Here is a 20322-nt window from a genome sequence, read left to right on the forward strand (position 1 = left end):
GGCTTTTTGAGACGGACTCAAGAGCTCAATTACTTCTCTCTTCTATTCAAATTACAGCCTCTCTCCACTGTGGGCCTGAAGGAACACTCCCTTTCCCCATTCAGGTTCAGTGATACACATTAACAACACCTACACCCTCTGTATTCCATCTGCTTGCTAAAGCCCCAACCTCCCACCTACTTCCTGTCCCTTCTCTCCTAATCCCATACCCAGCCCCAACGCAAAGCTCCTCCTGTTCTTTTCAGGAAGCTAGGGACTGCCTAGGGCCGGGGCAAACTGCTTAATTTAGTGTCCCCCTACACCTTGAAGAATTTCCCACTCCCGGTCTGGGGACTTCATCCCCCAGGTCTTGCTATGTGTTTGAAATGTAAACTGAGTCATAACCCAGTAATTAAATTCTTATCTGGTTGCAGGGGTGCCTTCTGCAGCCTTTTCCACTGTGCTACCTTCTATGGGTCAGGACTTCTCTTGAGATAGGGCCTCACACCTTTGCAGGGCATCTTGTTCTACAGCAGGAATGCTATAACAATCAGGAGGGACCATCAGTTCCAAGAGTAAAAACTAATCTACCTCTCCACCTCTCAGGCTGAACCACTGGAGCTTCTCCCTCCTGTCCAGGGTGAGGCTTGAAGGCCCTTCCCTGGAGTTTCACTTGGGGATACTCAAGAATTCTGACAGTTTCCTGGTGAGGTATATAGGCCCAGGGCTGGTCATGGTAATCCACTTTTGATAGGTTCTTGATGTAGACATTGTGATAAATGGCTCAAGACCCTGGATCCATTTTTGAAGGTGGCCACAACCCCGAGACATCTTGAACTTCTAGTACCAGAGCCCTTAGGGTCTCTCTCCCACCCTCCAGTCTGGACTTGTGCTCCAGAGCTTGGGTGCAGAAATTGAGGTGCCATCGTCTTGTCACAGATCTCCATCAGCTGTCTGTCTGCCACACACTTTGTGGTCTCTCCTAGACCAGTCCGTCCAGAGACCTGAGAAGGCAAGAAATGAATTCTTCCAGGTGTGCACCCATCTCTCCCCTTTGGCTTCTCCACAGATAGGGCTAAGTCTCCTCAACCACAACCTGCTGTGGTTAGTTAGATTTGCTCCGACAAACTGGCCCTGTCTCTTTAAGTTAATCCTTTGGTGCTCTTTTTGGTTCTGGTGTAAGTCCCTAACTGAAAGGCTCACTGGAGTCCCTGGCCCTGAGTTTAGCAGATAGTGGGCTGACTGGGTGACAAGACAGAAAGGGATGATAGGGAACAGTGGTCTTGATTTCTAGGGAGGTAGCAAGAACTGCTGAGTGGGTTGATACTGTCATTAAACTTGGGATCAGCCCTGGCTGGTGTGGCTCAGTGGACTGAGTGCCAGCCTGCGAACTAAAGGGTTGTGGGTTTGATTCCCAGTCAGGGTGCATCCTTGGGTTGTGGGCTGGGTCCCTAATGGAAGGTGCACGAGGGGCAACCACACATTGATGTTTCTCTCCCTCCCTCCTTCCCCCTCTCTCTAAAAATAAATATATAAAATCTAAACAAACAAACCGACTAGAGGAGCTGGAAGATGGGCTATTAACTATAGGGAGATGCAGCTTCAAGGACTCTTCCCCTCCTCCCACAGCCTACTTCCACAACTCTGGGCTTAAGATATTTTAGATCAACTCCCAGGAAAAAAGGGTCTGGCAAAGTCTTGGCTAGGAGGAAGGTGGTAGCAGAGAACTGGGGTTGTGAGAACACAACAATGTGGGAATCAGGTTGGTAGTAAGAGGAACCCAGGACTATTTAGTTCCCTCCATATAGGCTACTCACAGTGATGAGTGTGTATGTTGGGGGTGCAGGCGGAGGAACGGGTGTAGGGGGTGAAGGACAGTCAATGATAGTAACGAGGGCGTGACACGGATGAGGATCCCTTAGGTTCCTGGAACAGGGGGTACAGGAACCTGGATATGGAAAGGCACCCTATTGAGAAGAGAAGCCCTGTCAGTTAAGGATACAGCCAGCATGGAGAGGGGCTCCCAGCTCAAACGGCAGCAGCGGCGGCAGAGTCAGGAGGGAAGCACGGTGACTTCAGTTTAAATCTTTAATGTACCGGCTGGTTGGGCAGTGGTGGCGGGTGTGCGGCGGGGAAGGCCGCGACCCGAGCGTTGGGGAACAGGGCCCAGGCCACTTGACAGACAGCTCATCAGACCCCGCAGGGGCTCCAGCTTCTGCTCCCGGGGGTGTGCCGAGCTGTGGGGCGACCCGACACGAGCATGAGGCTGGGCGGGGTCTCCCGGATTCCACCCCCCATCTGTTCTCCGAGACTGTGAGCCTCGTCCATGCCCCAGGAGGGTCCGCGGTATCGCAGCCCCCTCACCTCCGCTCCCTCCGCCACATGCGTAGCCAAGGGAAAAAGTAGAAGCAGCCCCAGTAGATCCTGCAGAGAGAAGGCAGAGCCGGGCCGGGCGGGGCAAGGCTGACCCGGTAGACTCCTCGGACGTCGCTCCAAGGCCCCGCCCCGCCCCTTGGAGGCGGTCCCCTTTACAGCCCACGCCCCTTTAGGGCACCACCCCTCCCACTCCTCCCGCTACCAGACAAGTCGCGCCCCGCCCCCACCCCGGAGCGCCTAAATTCCTCCTCCGCACAACCCCGCCTCCACTCACTCCTCCTCCGCCTCCAGCGCCACCTCGTATCTCCTCAATCCCGACATGTCCCGGGCTCCGAACGTCTCCTGGGGAGCGGAATGATGGGATCAAGGACTTCCCAACCTCCGTTCCCCTTCTGTGTTATTCTCAGGATCAGTCTGACTTGTTCTCACGTAATTTGAGGCAGGTGTCCCCCGGAAGACTAAATTGCCACATCGGGGCGGAGTGGGATTGAAGGTTTTGGAGTCGTTAGGCGTTAAGAAATTAGGAGGTCGGTCACCGCAAGGGCCTGAGGGATTTAGGGGGTCAGGGCGAAAGGCCTTGCGGTCATGGGGCTGGGATATTTGGGGCCCCGGGCGAGGATTTTCGGGGGCTGGTGTCACCTGGAGGGGGGCTGAGGGGTCGGCGCAGCCTAAACTCCGCCTTCCCTGGCTCCACCCCGGAAACAGACCCTTATCGTTACGTCACAGGGACTCCGTCGCGGACTAGAGGTGGAGCTTGCCTATTACCCGGAAGGGGCGGGGTTAGAGCATTTCTTCAGAGGGGGCGGGGTGAAAATGTCACTAGGAGGTGGAGGCATGGGCTATCACTAAAGGGTAAAATTGGGATTTATTACCGAGATGCGAGGCACTGGACTGTTTTTTATAAGGATGGAGTCATATTTTGGAGTTCCACCCTGGGAGACGGAGACCTCAGTAATAGGCAGCAAGAAAAGAGCTCTGGGACGCTATGCAGGGTTGTTTTCCCCAATTCTTTCTCCTTTAAATCTCCTTAGCTTCTGTCCTGACGATTGCCTTTCTTGTCTGCCCCATTCTACATGTACGACCCTGAACTGCGAAGGAAGAGGGCCCAGTCTAGACAGGCCATACTATGAAGATACTTAGCTGAGTGGCCTTGGCCAAGTCCCTTAGGCCAGAGTGTTACAGTCCTCCCTCTCTGAGCTGAGACCTCCCTTCCCGCGACTTTTGTTCCTACAGTCATTCAATCAACAAATATTTATTGAGTGTCTTCTACACTAAGGCACTATGCTGGGTGTGGGGACACAGCAGTAAAGAAAACAGGCACAGACTCAACCCTCAGAGGGCTTATCATCTGAGTTGGAGATGGAGGGGTTGAAAGACAATCAGGTCATTAGGATAAATGTGGAAGACCGGCTAGAAGCAGTATATGGTGCTGTAATAAAGTTCAGAAAGAGCAATTAGCCCAGTGTGGGAAGTTGGAACTAACTGCTCCATTTGGTCTTTGTAGGGAGGAAGGGAGCTTTGTGGCTGGACTGTAGGAGAGAGAGTGACCAGAAGTGAGTGAAGTGAAAGTTCCCTCAGGCTGAAGTGTGCAGAATGGATACATCTACTCTCTCTCTCCATCCCACTCTTTCTTCCTCTCATACCTGTCTTGTCCTGCCTGGGCCACAAACAGACAAATTACAGGTCTGTGGGTGCCAGTTGGGCTTTACTTGAAGCATTGCAGTCTGGGTGTGGAGGAGAAGCTGTGCTCACCCTTGCTCCCACTTCCACTGATACTCCAGGCCCTGCCCAGGCTGGGTCAGTTCTGTGCAGTGGAAGTGATGGTCTGCTTCTCTCTTCTAGTCCTTGGTTCCCCAGCTGTGATTCATGTCCCTTCACTTAGGCACAAGGCTCCTTCTGGAGCTGTCATGGGCTAACTTCTGTGGCACTTGTTCTCAGGGAGGAAGGAGACTCAAGGTCATGATCTGGGATCTTGGACAGGGACTCAGGGGGAGAAAGCAGAGTTGGGGAGGGAGGGCTTGCTTTGGCAGAGTTCTTCTGCAATCTCCAGATAATGCAGTCCACCCAGGGTATGCAGAGCTGGTGAGCCCTCAGCTTGGTGAACTAAGAGTCAGAGGTCAGAGAGAACTGAGCAGCTCTGGAACTCAGTTTCCTGGAAGGCCTTGGTGTGTAGCATAGAAACTGAGGACCACATCTAGGAACCTATTTCAGGGGCTTCCTTGTGGGTAGGGGCTCAATAAGGAGAAGGGAAGTAAGCTGGTGAGCATAGGCTGCAGTGATAAAGGAGGTGATTAGAAGAGGAGACAACTCTCCACCCCCAACTCACAGGACAACGATGCCCTGCAGCCATCCTTGAGGAGGAGATACGAACAAAAGCCACCAAAAATGTTCTAGGAATTGGGTGTTGGTTCACTATGAGACAGAGTCCTCAGGGTTGTTGGCATCACTCAGAGCTGGGGGTGGGTGGGTGGTAGTGTAGGGCTTGAGGGACTGTAAGGTGGGAAACTCACAGCCCTGACTATATTCAGGATACCTGTGTCTGGTGCCATAGCGTTATGGTTCCTTTCTCCCCCACCTGTGAGCACTGTCCTCTCTTCTTCCAGAAACCAGGCTAGAGGAGACAGAGCCTTTAGTGAGAAGGACAGCCAGAGATCCCTGAACCCAACCAGGCACTGACACATAGAGGCACATCTGGGGCACAGGCACATCTGTATCACACGGGTACACACACAGGATATAGACATGCTCACACCACACAAGCCCATGTATAAATTGTATAGGAATACACAGGATGCCCAGATAGACCCACCATACATAGAGGCACACAATCACAAGAGCACACCCATTTGGAACATGTATACTCTCAGGTTCATGGACACACTTGGACTTGGGTGTTGACTTGAACTCACAGTACCCTCAGACCCCCAGGTCCCTGCTGTGCCCCTCATCTTACCATTTTACCCCCCATCTTGTCCATGGGAGACTAAGAAATCAGTGTGCTGAGAAGAGGAGTGGTGCTGTGCAGGAGGCCATGGAGGACAGATAGAGAGGGACGAAGGTGCAGAACCTGTGGAAGCAGCAGCATATGGATTGTAGGAGAGTTTCTGCTTGTGTGGAGCCTGTGTGAGACTGAGGCTGGATGGGGGAGAGCGAGTACAAGAGTGAAAGTGAGGGTGAGGGTGTATGTGAGCCTGTGTGGGACTGCAGCTCTTGCCTCTTTATGGCCCCCTGAAGCTTTCATTCTTTATGTCCAGAAATTTCTTCCCTTCTGTTATATAACAAAGAATTTGACTGGCTCTTGTCCCTGGTTTCCAAGAGGGAGAATCTAAATCTTTGGAATTTCCCAAGTAATAGGAGTGTCTATGCTATTTATGAGCCCCTTGAGTCTCACCTGAGTTTATACTAAGAGATGAGGTGACTCAGGATGGGGGCTGGTCACTAGAAAGACCCACTATGTCATTGGATAGTTGGGGCTGTGAGCCAGCCCAGCCTCTGAGGAGGGGGGCTAGAGATTGAGTTCAGTCATGTGGCTAACAATTCAGTGATGTCTATGTAATGAAGTCTGAATAAAAACTCTGGACCCCAAAGCTCATGGAACTTCATGTTTGGTGAACACGTCACTGTGCTGGGAGGGCGATGTGCTTTGTGTGTCTCCATGGGGAGAGAGCATTTAAGACCTCCCACAGTCCATCCTGTGTGTCTCTTCATTTGGCTGTTCCTGATTTATACTCTTTATGAAAAAACAAATTGTAAGTACAGCACTGCTGAGTTTTGTGAGTTATTCTAGTGAATTTTGAAATCTGAGAAGGGTTCTGGGAGCCCTCTGGATTTGTAGCCAGTTGGTCAGAAATGCAGGTGGTGGCCTGGGGATGCCACTTGTGGATGGCATCTCAAGTTGGGGCAGGCATATTGAAGATTGTGTTTTTTGTTGTTGTTGTTCAAGTACAGTTGTCTCCGTTTGCCCCCCATTACTCCCCGCATCCCAGCTATTCCCACCTCCCACCCTCGATCCTACCCTCCTTTGGTTTTGTCCATGTGTCCTTTACACATATACCTTGACAACCCTTCCCCCTTTTCCTTCCATTATCCCTTCTCATTTCCCCTCTGGTGACTCTCAGATTGTTCTTAATTTCAATGTCTCTGGTTATATGTAGCTTGCTTGTTTGTTTTGTTGATTAGGTTCCACTTATAGGTGAGATCATATGGTATTTATCTTTCACTGCCTGGCTTATTTCATTTAGCATAATGCTCTCCAGATCCATGAAAGCTGTCACAAAGGGTAGAAGTTACTTTTTTCTTTCTGCTGCATAGTATTCCATTGTGTAAATGTACCATTGTTTTTTGATCCATTCTTTTACTGATGGGCACTTAGGTTTCTTCCAGCACTTGGCTATTGTAAATTGTACTGCTGTGAACATTGGGGTGCATAGATTCTTTTGAATTGGTGTTTCAAGATTGTTAGGGTATAGTCCCAGCAGTGAAATTGCCAAGTCAAAAGGCAGTTCCATTTTTAGTTTTCTGAGGAAGGTCCATACTGTTTCCAACAGTGGCTGTACCAGTCTGCATTCCCACCAACAGTGCACTAGGGTTCCTTTTTCTCACAGCCTCTCTAGCACCTGTTGTTTGTTCATTTGTTTATGATGGCCATTCTGACTGGTGTGAAGTGGTATCTCATTGTGGTTTTAATTCGCATCTCTTTGATGGCTAGTGATGCTGAGCATCCTTTCATATGTCTCTGGGCCCTCTGTCCTCCTTGGAGAAGTACCTATTCAGGTCCTTTGCCCATTTTTTAAATTGGATTGTTTGTTGCCGTGGTCCAGCCGCAGCTAGGTCCAGGGGTTCCTGAAAGGTGGGTAAGGTGTCAGCAATGGGAGACAGACGACAACACACCTCAGAGGATGTGATGCTCTGTTCCGTTTATTGCAAGTACAAGCAGGTTTTTATACTTTCATTTTTGGTAGTGATTAACATTTGCGATTAGGTGAAGCAGAAAAAAATTAATACAAAGATAACCAGGAAAAGTATGAAAGTTTCCATAGATTCAGTTATATTAAACAAAGATTGTTTTGACCAGGAGAGCCATAAATCAGACAATCAGAAATAGCTGTATGTACAGAGTTTGAATGTCTTATTGTTTATTAAAGTTCTCAGAATTTGTCATGGGGCAAAAGGATACGCTAGATTGAATAGAAGTTATAGGAAATTTATTATAAGGCCTTTGTGATGTCTAACTTAGCTATTTACCTTTTCTGTCTAAAATGTTTCTCTATGCACCATGGACTCTGACTCCCTGGTAACTGTTTCTATGTGCTTAGTTTGTAATAGCTAACCAGCTTTTCTTATTTCTTTGCCTGTCTAATTCTACTTGATATATATTCCTATTCAAGGTAAAGGCAGGGCTGTTACTCCAACAACTTTTAGACACTCAGGGGCTATTTTATTAGAGGGGATTTTGTTCTCTGGTCAAGAGATTATTTTATACAACTTCATTGGAATTATGTGAATTAATAAACCTGAAATACAAATGTCTAACAATCCCACCACCTTTTGATCACCAAAACAAACATATGAGGAGAGATAAATAGAAAATCCAGCTACAATAAACCTTTTTTGTTCCTTAATTAATAAACACCAGGGAGGTCTGCTTTGAGCTAGCCTTTCCATGAAATTTAGACCATTATAAGGTACTTGGACTCCATCCTTATTGACCATTCTAATGCCATCCTCATTATATGCTCCTGTATAAGGCAATGGGGGATCTGGAACCCTCCGGAGACTATTAGCTCCTCTTGGGGGATACCATAATTTGCCAATAATCCAATGTGCTACCCAGGGGTATCCCTGGGCTGTGGGTAGGGGTCTATATAATTTTTTTCTTGTTTTCTTGAAAGACTCTTTGTATCTATGGGTAAGGAACAGGTGTGGGAAAGTCCGCCAATAATTCAGCCTGTTGTAACTGATTCATGAATTCTTTTATGGGAACAATCGGGGATAATTTCTTACTCAGGTTTATAAACACCTTGCTTAAAACAATTTGGGCATGATTCAATAGTCTAGGGAGAACTAGTTGTCCCTTCAGAATTTCCCTCAAAGTTAATCGTTGACTCACTTTGAGACTTTTTCTCCTGATGGTCAGTTCTTATGGGAATCAGGGTACAAAGTAAGACCATGATCAATATTAGCAAGGAAATTATTAAGAGCAATCCCCAGGAAAATTGCCACCCCCCTTTGTATGCCATGCTGTCTTCTAGGAAGATGGATTCCTTGAATTCCCTCTTTCCACATTCGGACCTTGTCAAAAAACATGGTTGGAAGAGGGTGTGGCAGTTTGTCTTCCTGGAGGGGGGGTCATGTGAGTTCTTTATATATTTTAGAGACCAAACCCTTGTCCAAGGTATCATTTGCAAAAATGTCTTCTCATACATTTGATTCCCTTTTCATTTTGCTGATTTTTTTTTTATCCATGCAGAAGCTTTTTCTTTTGATGAAGTCCCGTTTGCTTATTCTTTCCTTTATGTCCCTTGTTCTAGGGGACATATCGGTGAAAAATATTGCTGTGTGGACTATCTGGGATTTTCCTGCCTATATTCTCCTCTAGGACATTTATGGTGTCACAATTTATATTTAAGTCTTTTATCCATCTTGAGTTTATTTTTGTGTATGGTGTAAGTTGGTGGTTGAGTTTCATCTTTTTGCATGTAGCTGTCCAGCTCTCCCAACACCATTTGTTGAAGAGGCTATTTTCCCTCCATTTTATGCTCCTGCCCCCTTTGTCAAATATTAATTAACCATACAGACAGGGGTTTATTTCTGGGCTCTCTGTTCTGTTCCGTTGATCTACGTGTCTGTTCTTATGCCAGTACCAGACTGTTTTGATTACAGTGGCCTTGTAATATAGTTTGATATCAGGTACTGTGATCTCTCCTTTCTCAAAATTGCTGTGGCTATTTGGGGTCATTTATGGTTCCATATAAATTTTTGAAATGTTTGTTCTATATCTGTGGAATATGGCATTCATATTTTAATAGGGATTGCGTTGAATCTATAAATTGCTTTGGGTAGTATAGACATTTTGATGATATTAATTCTTCCAATCCATGAGCATGGTATATGCTTGCATTTGTTTGTATCTTCCTTAATTTCTTTCTTCAGTGCAGTGTAGTTTTCAGAGTACAGGGAAGACCATGTTCTTAAACCAGTGGAGTCTGACACTAACTGCGTGGTTAGTGTCTGAACTGAACTGCAGTACCTGAGAAGGTAGCAGAATACCTTTCTGCTGGATATGTCCCCCTCTGTCTCCCTCTATCTGGAAAAACCTTTTCTCCCTTTTATAACTCCTCCCTTGTTTGGAAGGGGGAAGGGTGTGTGCAGGGGAGTTGCCTGTTACTCTTAGGGGATGGTTTACAGTGTTGTCTCCTTGGAGGCGTTTGAACCATCAGTATCAAGGCTAGGGGTCAGGGCTTGGTTCAGGATTAGAGGTTACTGTAAGGAATACCTACCTCTTTCCCAGGTTTCTCCTCACCCCTCAACTCTTCTCTGGTCCTAAGATGCCTGGGGTGGGAGGAGTGGGAAAGATGGGAACCAGTTGGTCCCCCAAATTCCCTGAGGACAATCATAAGTAGCAGTGTAAGTCTGGAGAAGGTTCCCTCCCAGGTTCCCCAGATCTTCCTAGGGCCCATCACAGTGTCTGTGCACCCATCATCTGAGACCTGCTCCTCCCTTGGACAAGCAGAGCTAAAGGGAAAGTTCTTTGGAGGAAGGTCCACTTCCCCTATCTCACATCTTAGACTCTGGGGCTTCACCCTCCTGGCCCAGCCAGCACTGTCCCTCTTCCCTGTCAACCCATTTTCCTATGCCCAAAGCTGAGTCAGAGGAGCAGCTTGAGGGGAACCTGGCTTAGAACACCCCCTCTTACCATGCTTTCCCTACCCTGGGAATTGAGAAGGGATTTCTTTTTTTTTTCCTTTTATTTTAAATTTAAAAAATTATTGTTTTGAGAGAAAGAGAAACAGACAGACAGCTATTGATTTGCTGTTTCTACTTATTTATGTACTCACTAGTTGATATTTGTATGTGTCCTGACCAGGGATTGAACCCACAACCTTGGTGTATGGGGACAGCACTCAAATCAGCTGAGCTACCTGGCCAGACCTGGAGAGGGGATTTCTGAGGAGAGGGCTGGTTAGCTCAGAGCAAGGCAAGGAAACTAGAATTGAGGGGGGAGCAAGTGCATTCTTCACCTGACGAGAGAGATGCAAGAGACAGGCCAGAAGAGGAGACCTCTGCCGAAATACCAGTTGTGGAGTGCTATTCTGTTTCCCCCTCCTATAGCATATGATGTGACAGACCTAACTGTGGCCCAGTTTTTCTACCTGATTTGCCTCTCATGCATCCATCTGTCCATGTATCTGTCCATCCTGTGTCTGTATGTTTACCCATCTTTGACTCTTCATCAGTCCATTCTTTCATCTGTTTGTTTTCATCTCCATTTACTGATCCATATGTTTAATCATCCATCTATTAATGCATCCATTCATCTATTTACCAGTTATGGTAATAATTAACATTTGTTGATACTTAAGTGTCAAGCACCATGCTAAATGCTTTAAGTTTATTGTATTGTAACAAAGCTATGAAGTACAGTGCTATGAGCTATGTTTTTGTCCATGCCAACACTTTTTTATGCTCTTTATGATTCCTTTAGGGAACTCCTTTCCTACTGTATGTGCTCTTGGTGAGTCTGTCAACCACAGTGTTGTTGACAGATCAGAGTACCCCATTCCCTGGCCACTGTGACATAGTGAAGATCTGAGTGTATGTTATAAACACAGTTAATCAGAGCTTTTCTTGAGAGTTGATATTAGGAGAAAGAGGGCCTCTGTTTTCTTTTTTTAAAAAAGATTTTATTTATTTATTTTTTACAGAGAGGGGAAAGGAGGGAGAAAGACGGGGAGGGAAACATCTGTGTGAGAGAAACATTGATCTGTCGCCTCGAGAATGCACCCCAACCAGGGACTGAACCTGCAACCCAGGCATGTTCCCTGACCAGAAATTGAACCAGCGACCTTTCACTTTGTGGGATGACCCCCAACCAACTGAGCCACACCAGTCAGGGGGAGGACCTCTGTTTTAGATTACTCACTGTCACATTTAGACTTCAGGGTTCAGGGGCCACATTTCCTGCTGCTAGAGGAATGAGGCCCTCACATAAAAAGAATTAGAAGTCTATTTAAGAGATGGTGATGTCATCTGAACCTTAGATCCAACCAGAGCCGAAGTATACTCAATATTCTTAATGGATCTACTTACATGTTGTGACACATTTAAGTTTATGCTTAAGCTAGTCTAAGTTGGGTTTTTGTAATTTGCAATGGAAGGAGCCCTGAATAATAATTACTGTATTATTATCCCCATTTTCCAGATGAGGAAACTGAAACCTGTAAAGTTTAGTTTTCCTAAGGTTTCCCAGCTTATAAATGGCAGAACACTGGCATTTGAAGCAAACCCTTGATCTACTATATACAGTGGTCCTCCTTATCTGTGGATTCACTTTCCCCAACCCAAAAATATCATATGGAAGATAACAGAAATAAACAACTCATAGGTATGAAATTGCCTGCTGTCCTGAAAAGTGTGAGGAAATCTCTCACCCATCATACTCCATCCCATCTAGGATGTGAATCGTCGGTTTGTCCTGTGTGTTTGCACTGTGTATGCTACCCACTCATGAGTCACTTAGTAGCCATCTTGGGTATCAGATTGACTGTGGCAGTATCACAGAATTTGTTCAAGTAATGACCCCAAAGCATAACAGCAGTAACACTGGCAATTTGAATATGCTAACAAGAAACCATAATGTGCTTCCTTTAAGTGGAAAGGTGAAAGTTCTCAATAAGGAAAGAAAAAAATTGTATGCTGAAGTTGCTACAATGTACGGTAAAAACAAATCTACCAGAGTAATTGTGAAGAAGGAAAAGAATTTGTGCTAGTTTGCTGAGAGAGAGAATACTTATATAACTTTTATTAGAGTATATTGTTATTGCTGTTAATCTCTTACTGTACCCAATTTATAAATTAAACTTTATGATAGGTGTGTATATATAGGAATAAACTGTATGTGTAGGGTTTAGTACTATCCAGTTTCAAGCATCCACTGGGGGTCTTGGAATATATCCCCGGTAGGTAAGGGGGAACAACTGTATGTCTGCCCATGTGTTCATCCATACACCCATCCATTCATCCATCCATCCATCCATCCATCCATTAATGCTAAGACACCAAAGGAAATAAGCTTTGTCTCACTTGCCAACTCTAATTCTGAGGCTAGGTTTGAATCATGGGTTGGCAAACTGTTTCTGTAAAGGTGCAGATAGTAAATATATAAGGTTTTCTGGGCCACGCTGTCTCTGTAGAGACTACTCAGCTTTACTGTCATAGCTCCAAAGCAGCCATAGACAATATGTAAATGAACAGCCATGGCTGCATTCTAATAAAACTTTACTTATAGAATAGGTAGCAGGCAGGCTGAATTTGGCCCGTGGGCCATAGTTTGCCAGTCCCTGGTCTGGATTAGTGTTACTGTTGGGAACATGAGGAGGGAGTGGGAACATGTATGCCTTGAATTTCCCATTACTAATTCAGTGGACACAACATGATTTTTATACTCAAACTCTTATGTTTGAATCTGGCTTTATGACCTTGGACGGACGAGGGAACAAATGACAGTTTCCTCATCTGTAAAATGGGAACGATGGATATTTTGTGAAATTGTGTATGTGCCTGACTCACGATGGGCACGTAGTGAAGGTTAGGTCCCTCCCCGTTTCTCATCACCACCTTGCGTGTGTTACCACTGTCAGGAGGCCTCTTTCTTCGGAGGTTGTCCTGGGATGCAGTGAGGGCAGTTGAGTCTGGCTTGCTGAGCTCAGGAGTTTGGCTTCTAAGCATGAGCTTTCAAGTTATAGAGATTAAGCTCTTGAAAACCCCAAATTTTTCTTTTTAATAGGCCTACCCCAGCTCTTATCTGCACTAGATAACCACTGTTTTTGCTAGTCGAGTGCCCAGCAAAAGAAAGGGCTGTCTAGTCAACAAGCCCCATTAGACCTAGAAGCAGTTTAGCCACCCTTTTATTAAGTGCGCCACTCAGTATCTCAGTATATCACCCTGTCCCTCAGGTGGCTTTGCAACCTATTTCTCCCAAATAAATACTCCTCTCTGGGAGAAAAGACCGTGTCCAAGTGTGAGTATGTGCCCATGTCTCCGTGTAATCATGTATGTCTGCATGTGCCTCATGTCTGTATTGTGATCATATGCTTAAATATCTATGCTGTGTCCTTGACTGTGTGGTTGATTATATGACTGTGTACGTGTGTGTGAGTATGGACATATGTAGGTGGGTGAGGGTGTTGGTGCTTGTATATGTGTCGGTGTGTGTTCTGCTTGTTCAATCCATCACTTTGTGTCTCAACCCCACAAGGCCTGCAGGGGGCATCCAGTGCATAGGGAAAAGAAAAGAGGATATGGGGCTCCCCCAACTTCCTCGCCTGCAGAGGGCGTCTAGTGTATAAAGAAAAGGGGATGTGTGGCTCTTGGCCTGTGGAATGGTGCTCTGGCCTGAGGAGGCTGGGTTGTCTTGTTCCCTTAAAGGAGCCGGGTGGGACCCGAAAGATGGTGAACTCTGCCTGGGCAGGGCAAAGCCCGAGGGAACTCTGGTGGGGGTCTGTAGCAGTCCTGACGCGCAAATTGGTCATCCCACCTGGGTATAGGGGCGAAAGACTAATCAAACCTTGTAGTAGCTGGTTTCCTCTGAAGTTTCCCTCAGGATAGCTGGCTCTCTTAAAGAACTCCCCCCCCACACATGCAGTTTTATCTGGTAAAGAGGTCTTGGGGCCAGAAAGGAGCTGGAAATGAGCAAGACACCAGATGAATCAGTCCTTGAAAGTCCCTCATCTTGGGAAGGAGGAGTTCTCTCTACACTCCATCCTTCTCCAAACCCTTTCTCTGTATCCAGAGGTTCCTGGCCCAGCCGAAGGGGCAGAGCTAGCCCTTCAGTCCCAGAGTGTGCATAAAACATGACACAGGACTTCCGGAGGTGATGGGACATTGGAATAGGGGAAAGTCTTGAGCAACAGTGCCCCCCTTCTCTGCCTCCTGCCCCCTGGAGCTTGAAGTAAAGTCACTGCCAGGGTTTCCTGAACAACCCCCTCCTTTACTTCCTGTAGTTTGGATCTCTCTGGATTTTAGGGTTTCTGGGTCTGGGCTGACCTTGTTTGGGGAAAGTGCAGGAGACAGGAGCCCTTGAACCTGAAGCAGAAGGTGACCTATGTGGCTGACGGTGAGGAGCCCTGCGGGCTCAGAGAGAGGGCAGGGGAAGCTTCATGGAGGAGGGAGCTCTGCAGAGCCTTGAAGACGGGTGAGGCAGGAGGGGAGACACACTCGGTGGAATGAACATCAAGCAAAGGCTCAGAGGAAGGACAGGGTTTTGTAATTAATCCCAGTGTGGGTGAGGCAGCAGAAGGGTAACTGGTGAAAGAGGCTATGTATGGGGGTGATCCCTGGGGTATCTGGGGCACTTCCTGGTGATGTCATGCTCAGTGGTCAAAGTTAATGGAAGGCCCCTGGAACCTGAATCAGGCAGGACCACCAGGGGCTAGTATCCTTTGGTTGTGAAAGTTTGGTTCCTTAGCACTCCTAGAATGTCAGCCAGCTGAAGTGCTAGTTGGCAGTAAGAGGAATGAGCTATAGAGAAAGTGTGGTAAACACAATTCTGAGATTCCTGCCCCCTGGTATGCAAGCTTTGAAGGGATTTTTCCCCTTTGACCTGTGAATATGAGGGGATTAAGTTATTATGGCAAAATGAAGGGATTTTGCGAATGGATTTAAGGTCTAATCAGTTGACTTTGAGTTAGTCAAAAGGGAGATTACTCAGGCTTTAAAAAAAGGCCTGACCTTTTTTAAAGGTGAGCCTTTAAAAAAAATGTCTAGACACATGGACAGTAACAAAGGTTGCAGTTGCAGGGGTGGAAACGAGAGGGAGGTGGGGAGGGCTGAGCTGGGCTGGGGGTAAAAAGGCAGAAAACTGTACTTGAACAGCAATTAAAATAAAAAAATGTCTAGAGATACCAAATAAGAAGCAGTAGAAGATGCTCTCATTTGGCCTTGAAAAAGCAAACGCCATGTTGTGGAGAGAGAGGGCCATGTAGCAAGTAGTGACAGGTAGCTCTAGGACCTTAAGGCCTCAGTCCTACAACCACAACTGCCAACACCCAGTGAGTCTGGAAGAGGGCTCCAAGCCTGAGATGAGATTGCAGCCCTGGCTGATGCCTGAGTGAGACCCTCAGCCTGGTGAGACCCTCAACAGAGGACCCTGTCAACATGCACCTGGACTCTTCACCCACAGAAACTGGGAGTTGATAAACCTGGATTATTGAAGCTGCTAAATTTGTGGAAATTTGTTACACAGCAATAGAAAATTAATATAAGAGTGAAGTAGTAAATGCTTATACTTAAGTCCCAGGATCACTTTCAGAACTACTTGACACAGAGAGATCCGATCAGATCACTGGGGAGGAGCAGAGAGGGGCCGTAGGAGGAGGTTGCCAGAGGCAATAGTGTACAGCCTAGGATAGGATTGGCTGAGAAGCTGAACTCCTCTGGAGTGCATGGAATTATGGACCAGATGATGTAAAATAAAAGGAGGGCAGAGGCTGGCTCTTAGGCTCCCTGCCTTGAGGATGCCTGGGTGATCATGCTGCAGCTGCCTGCATTTCCCAAAGGATGGTGTTTTGATGGGAGAAGAAACTCCAGGTGTAGCCTAGGATCAGGCTGGCCTGGCAGAGGGTGGCAGGGTTATTCTTTGGGTGATCTGGAAGGGATGAGCTCTGAGGCAGAAGCCTGCCATTCTTTCAATATTGTGTAGCTTTTGTATCTTATGTTGTTCTGGTTTGTAAACTAATCTTATAGAAACAAGATAATTAAAAACTAACAGGAGAAATGATAGGGGAACTCACAAGTTAAAGATTTTAGCCTTTAAAAAATTAAAAACAAAAACAGGTGGCTTCCAGTCAAGATGGAGGCGTAGGTGGATACACTTCATCTCCTTATGCAACCACGGGGAGAATCACAACTATTTCTCAAAACAAATAACCAGAACTGTCAGAAAATCGGGCTCTATGGAAGTCCGACAACCAAGAATTTATTTATTTATTTATTTATTAAGTTTTTTAAGTATATTTTATTGATTGTGCTATTACAGTCGTCACATTTTGTTCTCCCCTTTATCCTCCTCTGCCCTGCACCCCTCCTCCCTCCAGCATTCCATCCCTCCTCACTTAGTTCATGTCCATGGGTTGTACATAAAACCTCTTTGGCTTTTCCATTTCCTATACTATTCTTAACCTCCCCCTGTTTATTTTGTACCTACCAATTATGTTGCTTCAAATAGATTCTTTTTTCAAATATATTTAATTAATTAATTAATTAACTAATTTTTAGAGAGAGGGGAAGGGAGGGAGAAGGAGAGGAAGAGAAACATCACTGTGTGGTTGCCTCTCAAGTGCACCCCACTGGGGACTCAGCCTGAAACCCAGGCATGTGCCCTGACTGGGAATCGAAGCAGTGACCCTTTGGTTCACAGGCCAGCACTCAATCCACTGAGCCACACCAGCCAGGGCCAAATTATGCTTCTTTTCCCTGTACCTTTTCCCCCCATTCCCTCCCATCCTCTCCCTGCTGATAACCCTCCATGTGATCTCTGTTCTGTGAATCTGTTCCTGTTCTAGTTTGCTTAGTTCATTTTTGTTTTTGTTTAGGTTCGGTTGTTGATAGCTGTGAGTTTGTTGTCATTTTACTGTTCATATTTTTTATCTTCTTTTTCTTCGATAAGTCCCTTAAACATTTCATATAATAAGGGTTTGGTGATGATGAACTTCTTTAACTTGACCTTACCTGGAAAGCACTTTATCTGCCCTTCCATGCTAAATGAGAGCTTTGCTGGATAGAGTCATCTTGGATGTAGGTCCTTGCCTTTCATGACTTTGAATATTTCTTTCTATCCCCTTCTTGTCTGTAAGGTTCATTTTGAGAAATCATCTGATAACTAATGGGAACTCCTTTGTAGGTAACTGTCTCCTTTTCTCTTGCTGCTTTTAAGATTCTCTCCTTATCTTTAATTTTTTGTAATTTAATTATGATGTGTCTTGGTGGACCCTCCTTGGGTCCAGCTTTTTTGGTGACTCTCTGTGTTTCCTGCACTTGTATGTCTATTTCCTATGCCAGATTAGGGAAGTTTTCCTTCATTACTTTTTCAAATAAGTTTTCAATTTCTTGCTCTTCCTCTTCTCCTTCTGGCATCCCTATGATTCAGATGTTGATATGTTTGATGATGTCCCTGAGGCTTCTTATCCTGTCCTGATTTCTTTAATTCTTTTTTCTTCTTGCTGTTCTGATACGCTTTTTTCTTCCTTATGTTCCAAATCATTCATTTAATACTCATTTTCATCCCTTCACTGTTGGTTCCCTATAGATTTTTCTTTATTTCACTTAAAATAATCTTAATTTCTGCCTGGGTCATTTTTATGCTGTTGCCATAATCAGTAAGTCCTTTGAGCATCCTGATAACCAGTGTTTTGAACTCTGTGTCTGATAGGTTGGTTATCTCCCTTTTGTTTTATTTATTTTTTTCTGGAGTTTTGTTCTGTTCTTTCAATTGGACCATATTTCTTTGTTTCCTCAATTTGCCAACCTCCCAATTTTTTGTTTCTGTATATTAGGTAGAGCTTCTTTGACTCCTCGTCTTAGTAACATGGCCTGTTGTAGAAGAGCAGACCTGTAAATTTTGTAGGGTGGTGCCTTAGGTGATCACCAGAGTGAGGCAACCTGTTTAATCACTCTGTGGCTCTGTAAGGCAGGAGGGCTCAGAGAAGGGACAATACTGCTTCCTGGCTTCTGGAGGTTTTCCTGGGAGGAAGCTGTCTCCCAGCACTCACCCTGTTTCCATCTTCTCACTTTCTCCATGTGTGTCATTTGTGCCCTTATAGTTGTTGCCCTGGTGCTCAATCTGAGAGGGAGTGGGTCTGTGTGAGCCCTAAGTCTAAGGGCCCTATGTGGGCTCTTTAAAATGAGTCTCTTGATAATCAAGAAGTTTCTTCTGCCACCCTAAACCCCACTGGTTTTTATAGCCAGAAGTTATGGGAATTTATCTTTCCTGGCACTGGAACCCTGGGCTGTTGGGTGGTTGGGTTTGGGGCTGGGATCCTTCACTCCTGAGGTATCCCTTCTGATTTTTATCCACCACACGTGAATGTGGGATGCCTGTTCTGCCATTTTCTCCATTCTAATCCTGCAGCTCCACACCACTCCTGGGGCTCTGTGCCTCTCCCCACCTCTCTACCTCTCTCCACATCTCCACCCCTCCTAAATGTCTGGATGAATATGGCATCTTAAATCCTTGGTTGTTGGACTTCCATACAGCTCAATTTTCTGGATGATATTTGTTTTGTAGTCTAGATGTAGTTGTGCAAGGAGGCAGAGCGTGTTTACTTACATATCCATCTTGATCAGAAGTCTTATTTTAGCCTTAATTGATAAGCTTAAGGGATTAAAGCTGTAACCAAAGAGTTAGAATTTAGCCTTAATTGATAGGCTTAAGTGACTAATGCTTGTGGAAAACCGTTATTCCAAAATTGTGTAGCTTCAGAATAAAACCTCCTTTCCTTTATCACCAGAGCTTTGCTCTGGAATTTTGCCTAGACAGTGGTGGCAGGCAGCAGGACCCCGCTTGCTGTTTGGTAACATACTGACTATGGTTTTTATTTGTATTTCCTTACTTTTTGTGAGATGTCGCTATTTCTTTAAATGAATCCCTTTTCTTTGTTTTTAGATTTTATTAACTTTTTTTAGAGCGAGGGGAAGGGAGGGAAAAAGAGTGGGAGAGAAACATCAATGTGTGGTTGCCTGTCACGTGCCCCAAACTGGGGACCTGGCCTGCAACCCAGGCATGTGCCCTAATTGGCAACCCTTTGTTTCTCAGGCCAAATGAACTATACCAGCCAGGGCTGAATCCCCTTTTCTTTCATTCTCCTCCGAGGATATTGAATAATACCCTTGAGGATATGTTTCGAGGATAAGTTCTTGTGGTGGGATTACTACCATTCAGCAAGATTTTGGTTTGCTTTTCCTCCTGGAAGTCACCCACTTGAAATTGGGCATGGCTGTGTAACCTACTTTGGCCAAGTAACTATGTGCAGAAATTGCATGTATCACTTGTGGAGAGAAGCATTTGAGTACTAGCTGTCCTTCCTTGCTGTTTTCCCTGGCTGAAGCAATCATGGAAACATGTGTTGAGATAAAGGAGCATGCCAAAAATCAAGGTGGCACGCAATGTTGAACCACCACATGGAGTGCAGTTGTGCTAAAGACATGCCTAGACCCACAGCAGGTTTGGTATACATGGGAAATAGAATTTTGTTGTGTTAAGCCACTCAGACTTAGGTGTCATTTAATACCGTGACGTAACCCAGCCTATTCTGACTAATCAGATGTGTTGGTGGTAGTTTTCAGGTGTTGTAGAATAGAGAGATGAGATTACAAAACTAGAAAAGCCTGCGATCTTGGATTTGGAATTGGATTTTGCTGTGGGCTAAAGTTTATCCTTCCAGAATTCATAAGTTGAAGACGTAAACTTCAATGTGACTATATCTGGAGATACACTCCTTGGGAAGTAATTTAGGTTAAATGAGGTCATAAGGGTAGGGTCCTAATCTGATAGGACTGTGGCCTTATAAGAATAGGGAGAGAGAGAGAGAAAGAGAGAGAGATTTCTCTGCCATATGAGGACACAGTGAGAAGGCATCCATCTGCATGACAGGAAGAGGGCTATTACCAGAAGGCAACTATATTGGCACATTTATCTTGAACCTCTAACCTCCAGAACTGTGAGAAAATCAATTTCTGTTGTTTAAACCATCC

At 45.6% G+C, this 20322-nt stretch overlaps 3 protein-coding genes across 3 annotated transcripts in view; 1 reads left to right on the forward strand and 2 right to left on the reverse strand.

Moving 5' to 3' along the window:
- Positions 1-5651, forward strand: part of GALT (galactose-1-phosphate uridylyltransferase) — a 20729-nt gene extending 15078 nt beyond the window's left edge. Inside the window, exon 22 of the mRNA XM_036021861.1 lies at positions 5335-5651. Coding sequence (XP_035877754.1) covers positions 5335-5342 — 8 coding nt within the window. The 3' untranslated portion in view covers positions 5343-5651. The remainder of the gene's footprint in view (positions 1-5334) is intronic.
- On the reverse strand, positions 2054-3080 carry LOC114503733. Its single transcript, XM_028521368.2, has 4 exons — positions 2995-3080; positions 2630-2697; positions 2344-2403; positions 2054-2216 (listed from the first exon to the last, which is right to left on the reverse strand). The coding sequence occupies exons 2-4, from the start codon at positions 2674-2676 to the stop codon at positions 2060-2062; spliced, it is 264 nt and encodes an 87-aa protein (XP_028377169.1). The 5' UTR covers positions 2677-2697; positions 2995-3080; the 3' UTR covers positions 2054-2059.
- The window catches only part of CCL19 (C-C motif chemokine ligand 19), a 25227-nt gene continuing 9157 nt past the window's right edge, over positions 4253-20322 (reverse strand). Inside the window, exons 4-5 of the mRNA XM_036021867.1 lie at positions 8827-8833; positions 4253-4275 (exon numbers count right to left, since the gene is read on the reverse strand). Coding sequence (XP_035877760.1) covers positions 4268-4275; positions 8827-8833 — 15 coding nt within the window. The 3' untranslated portion in view covers positions 4253-4267. The remainder of the gene's footprint in view (positions 4276-8826; positions 8834-20322) is intronic.

This window comes from Phyllostomus discolor, chromosome 3 (assembly GCF_004126475.2).
Source record: "Phyllostomus discolor isolate MPI-MPIP mPhyDis1 chromosome 3, mPhyDis1.pri.v3, whole genome shotgun sequence".
In the NCBI taxonomy this organism is placed as follows: domain Eukaryota; kingdom Metazoa; phylum Chordata; class Mammalia; order Chiroptera; family Phyllostomidae; genus Phyllostomus; species Phyllostomus discolor.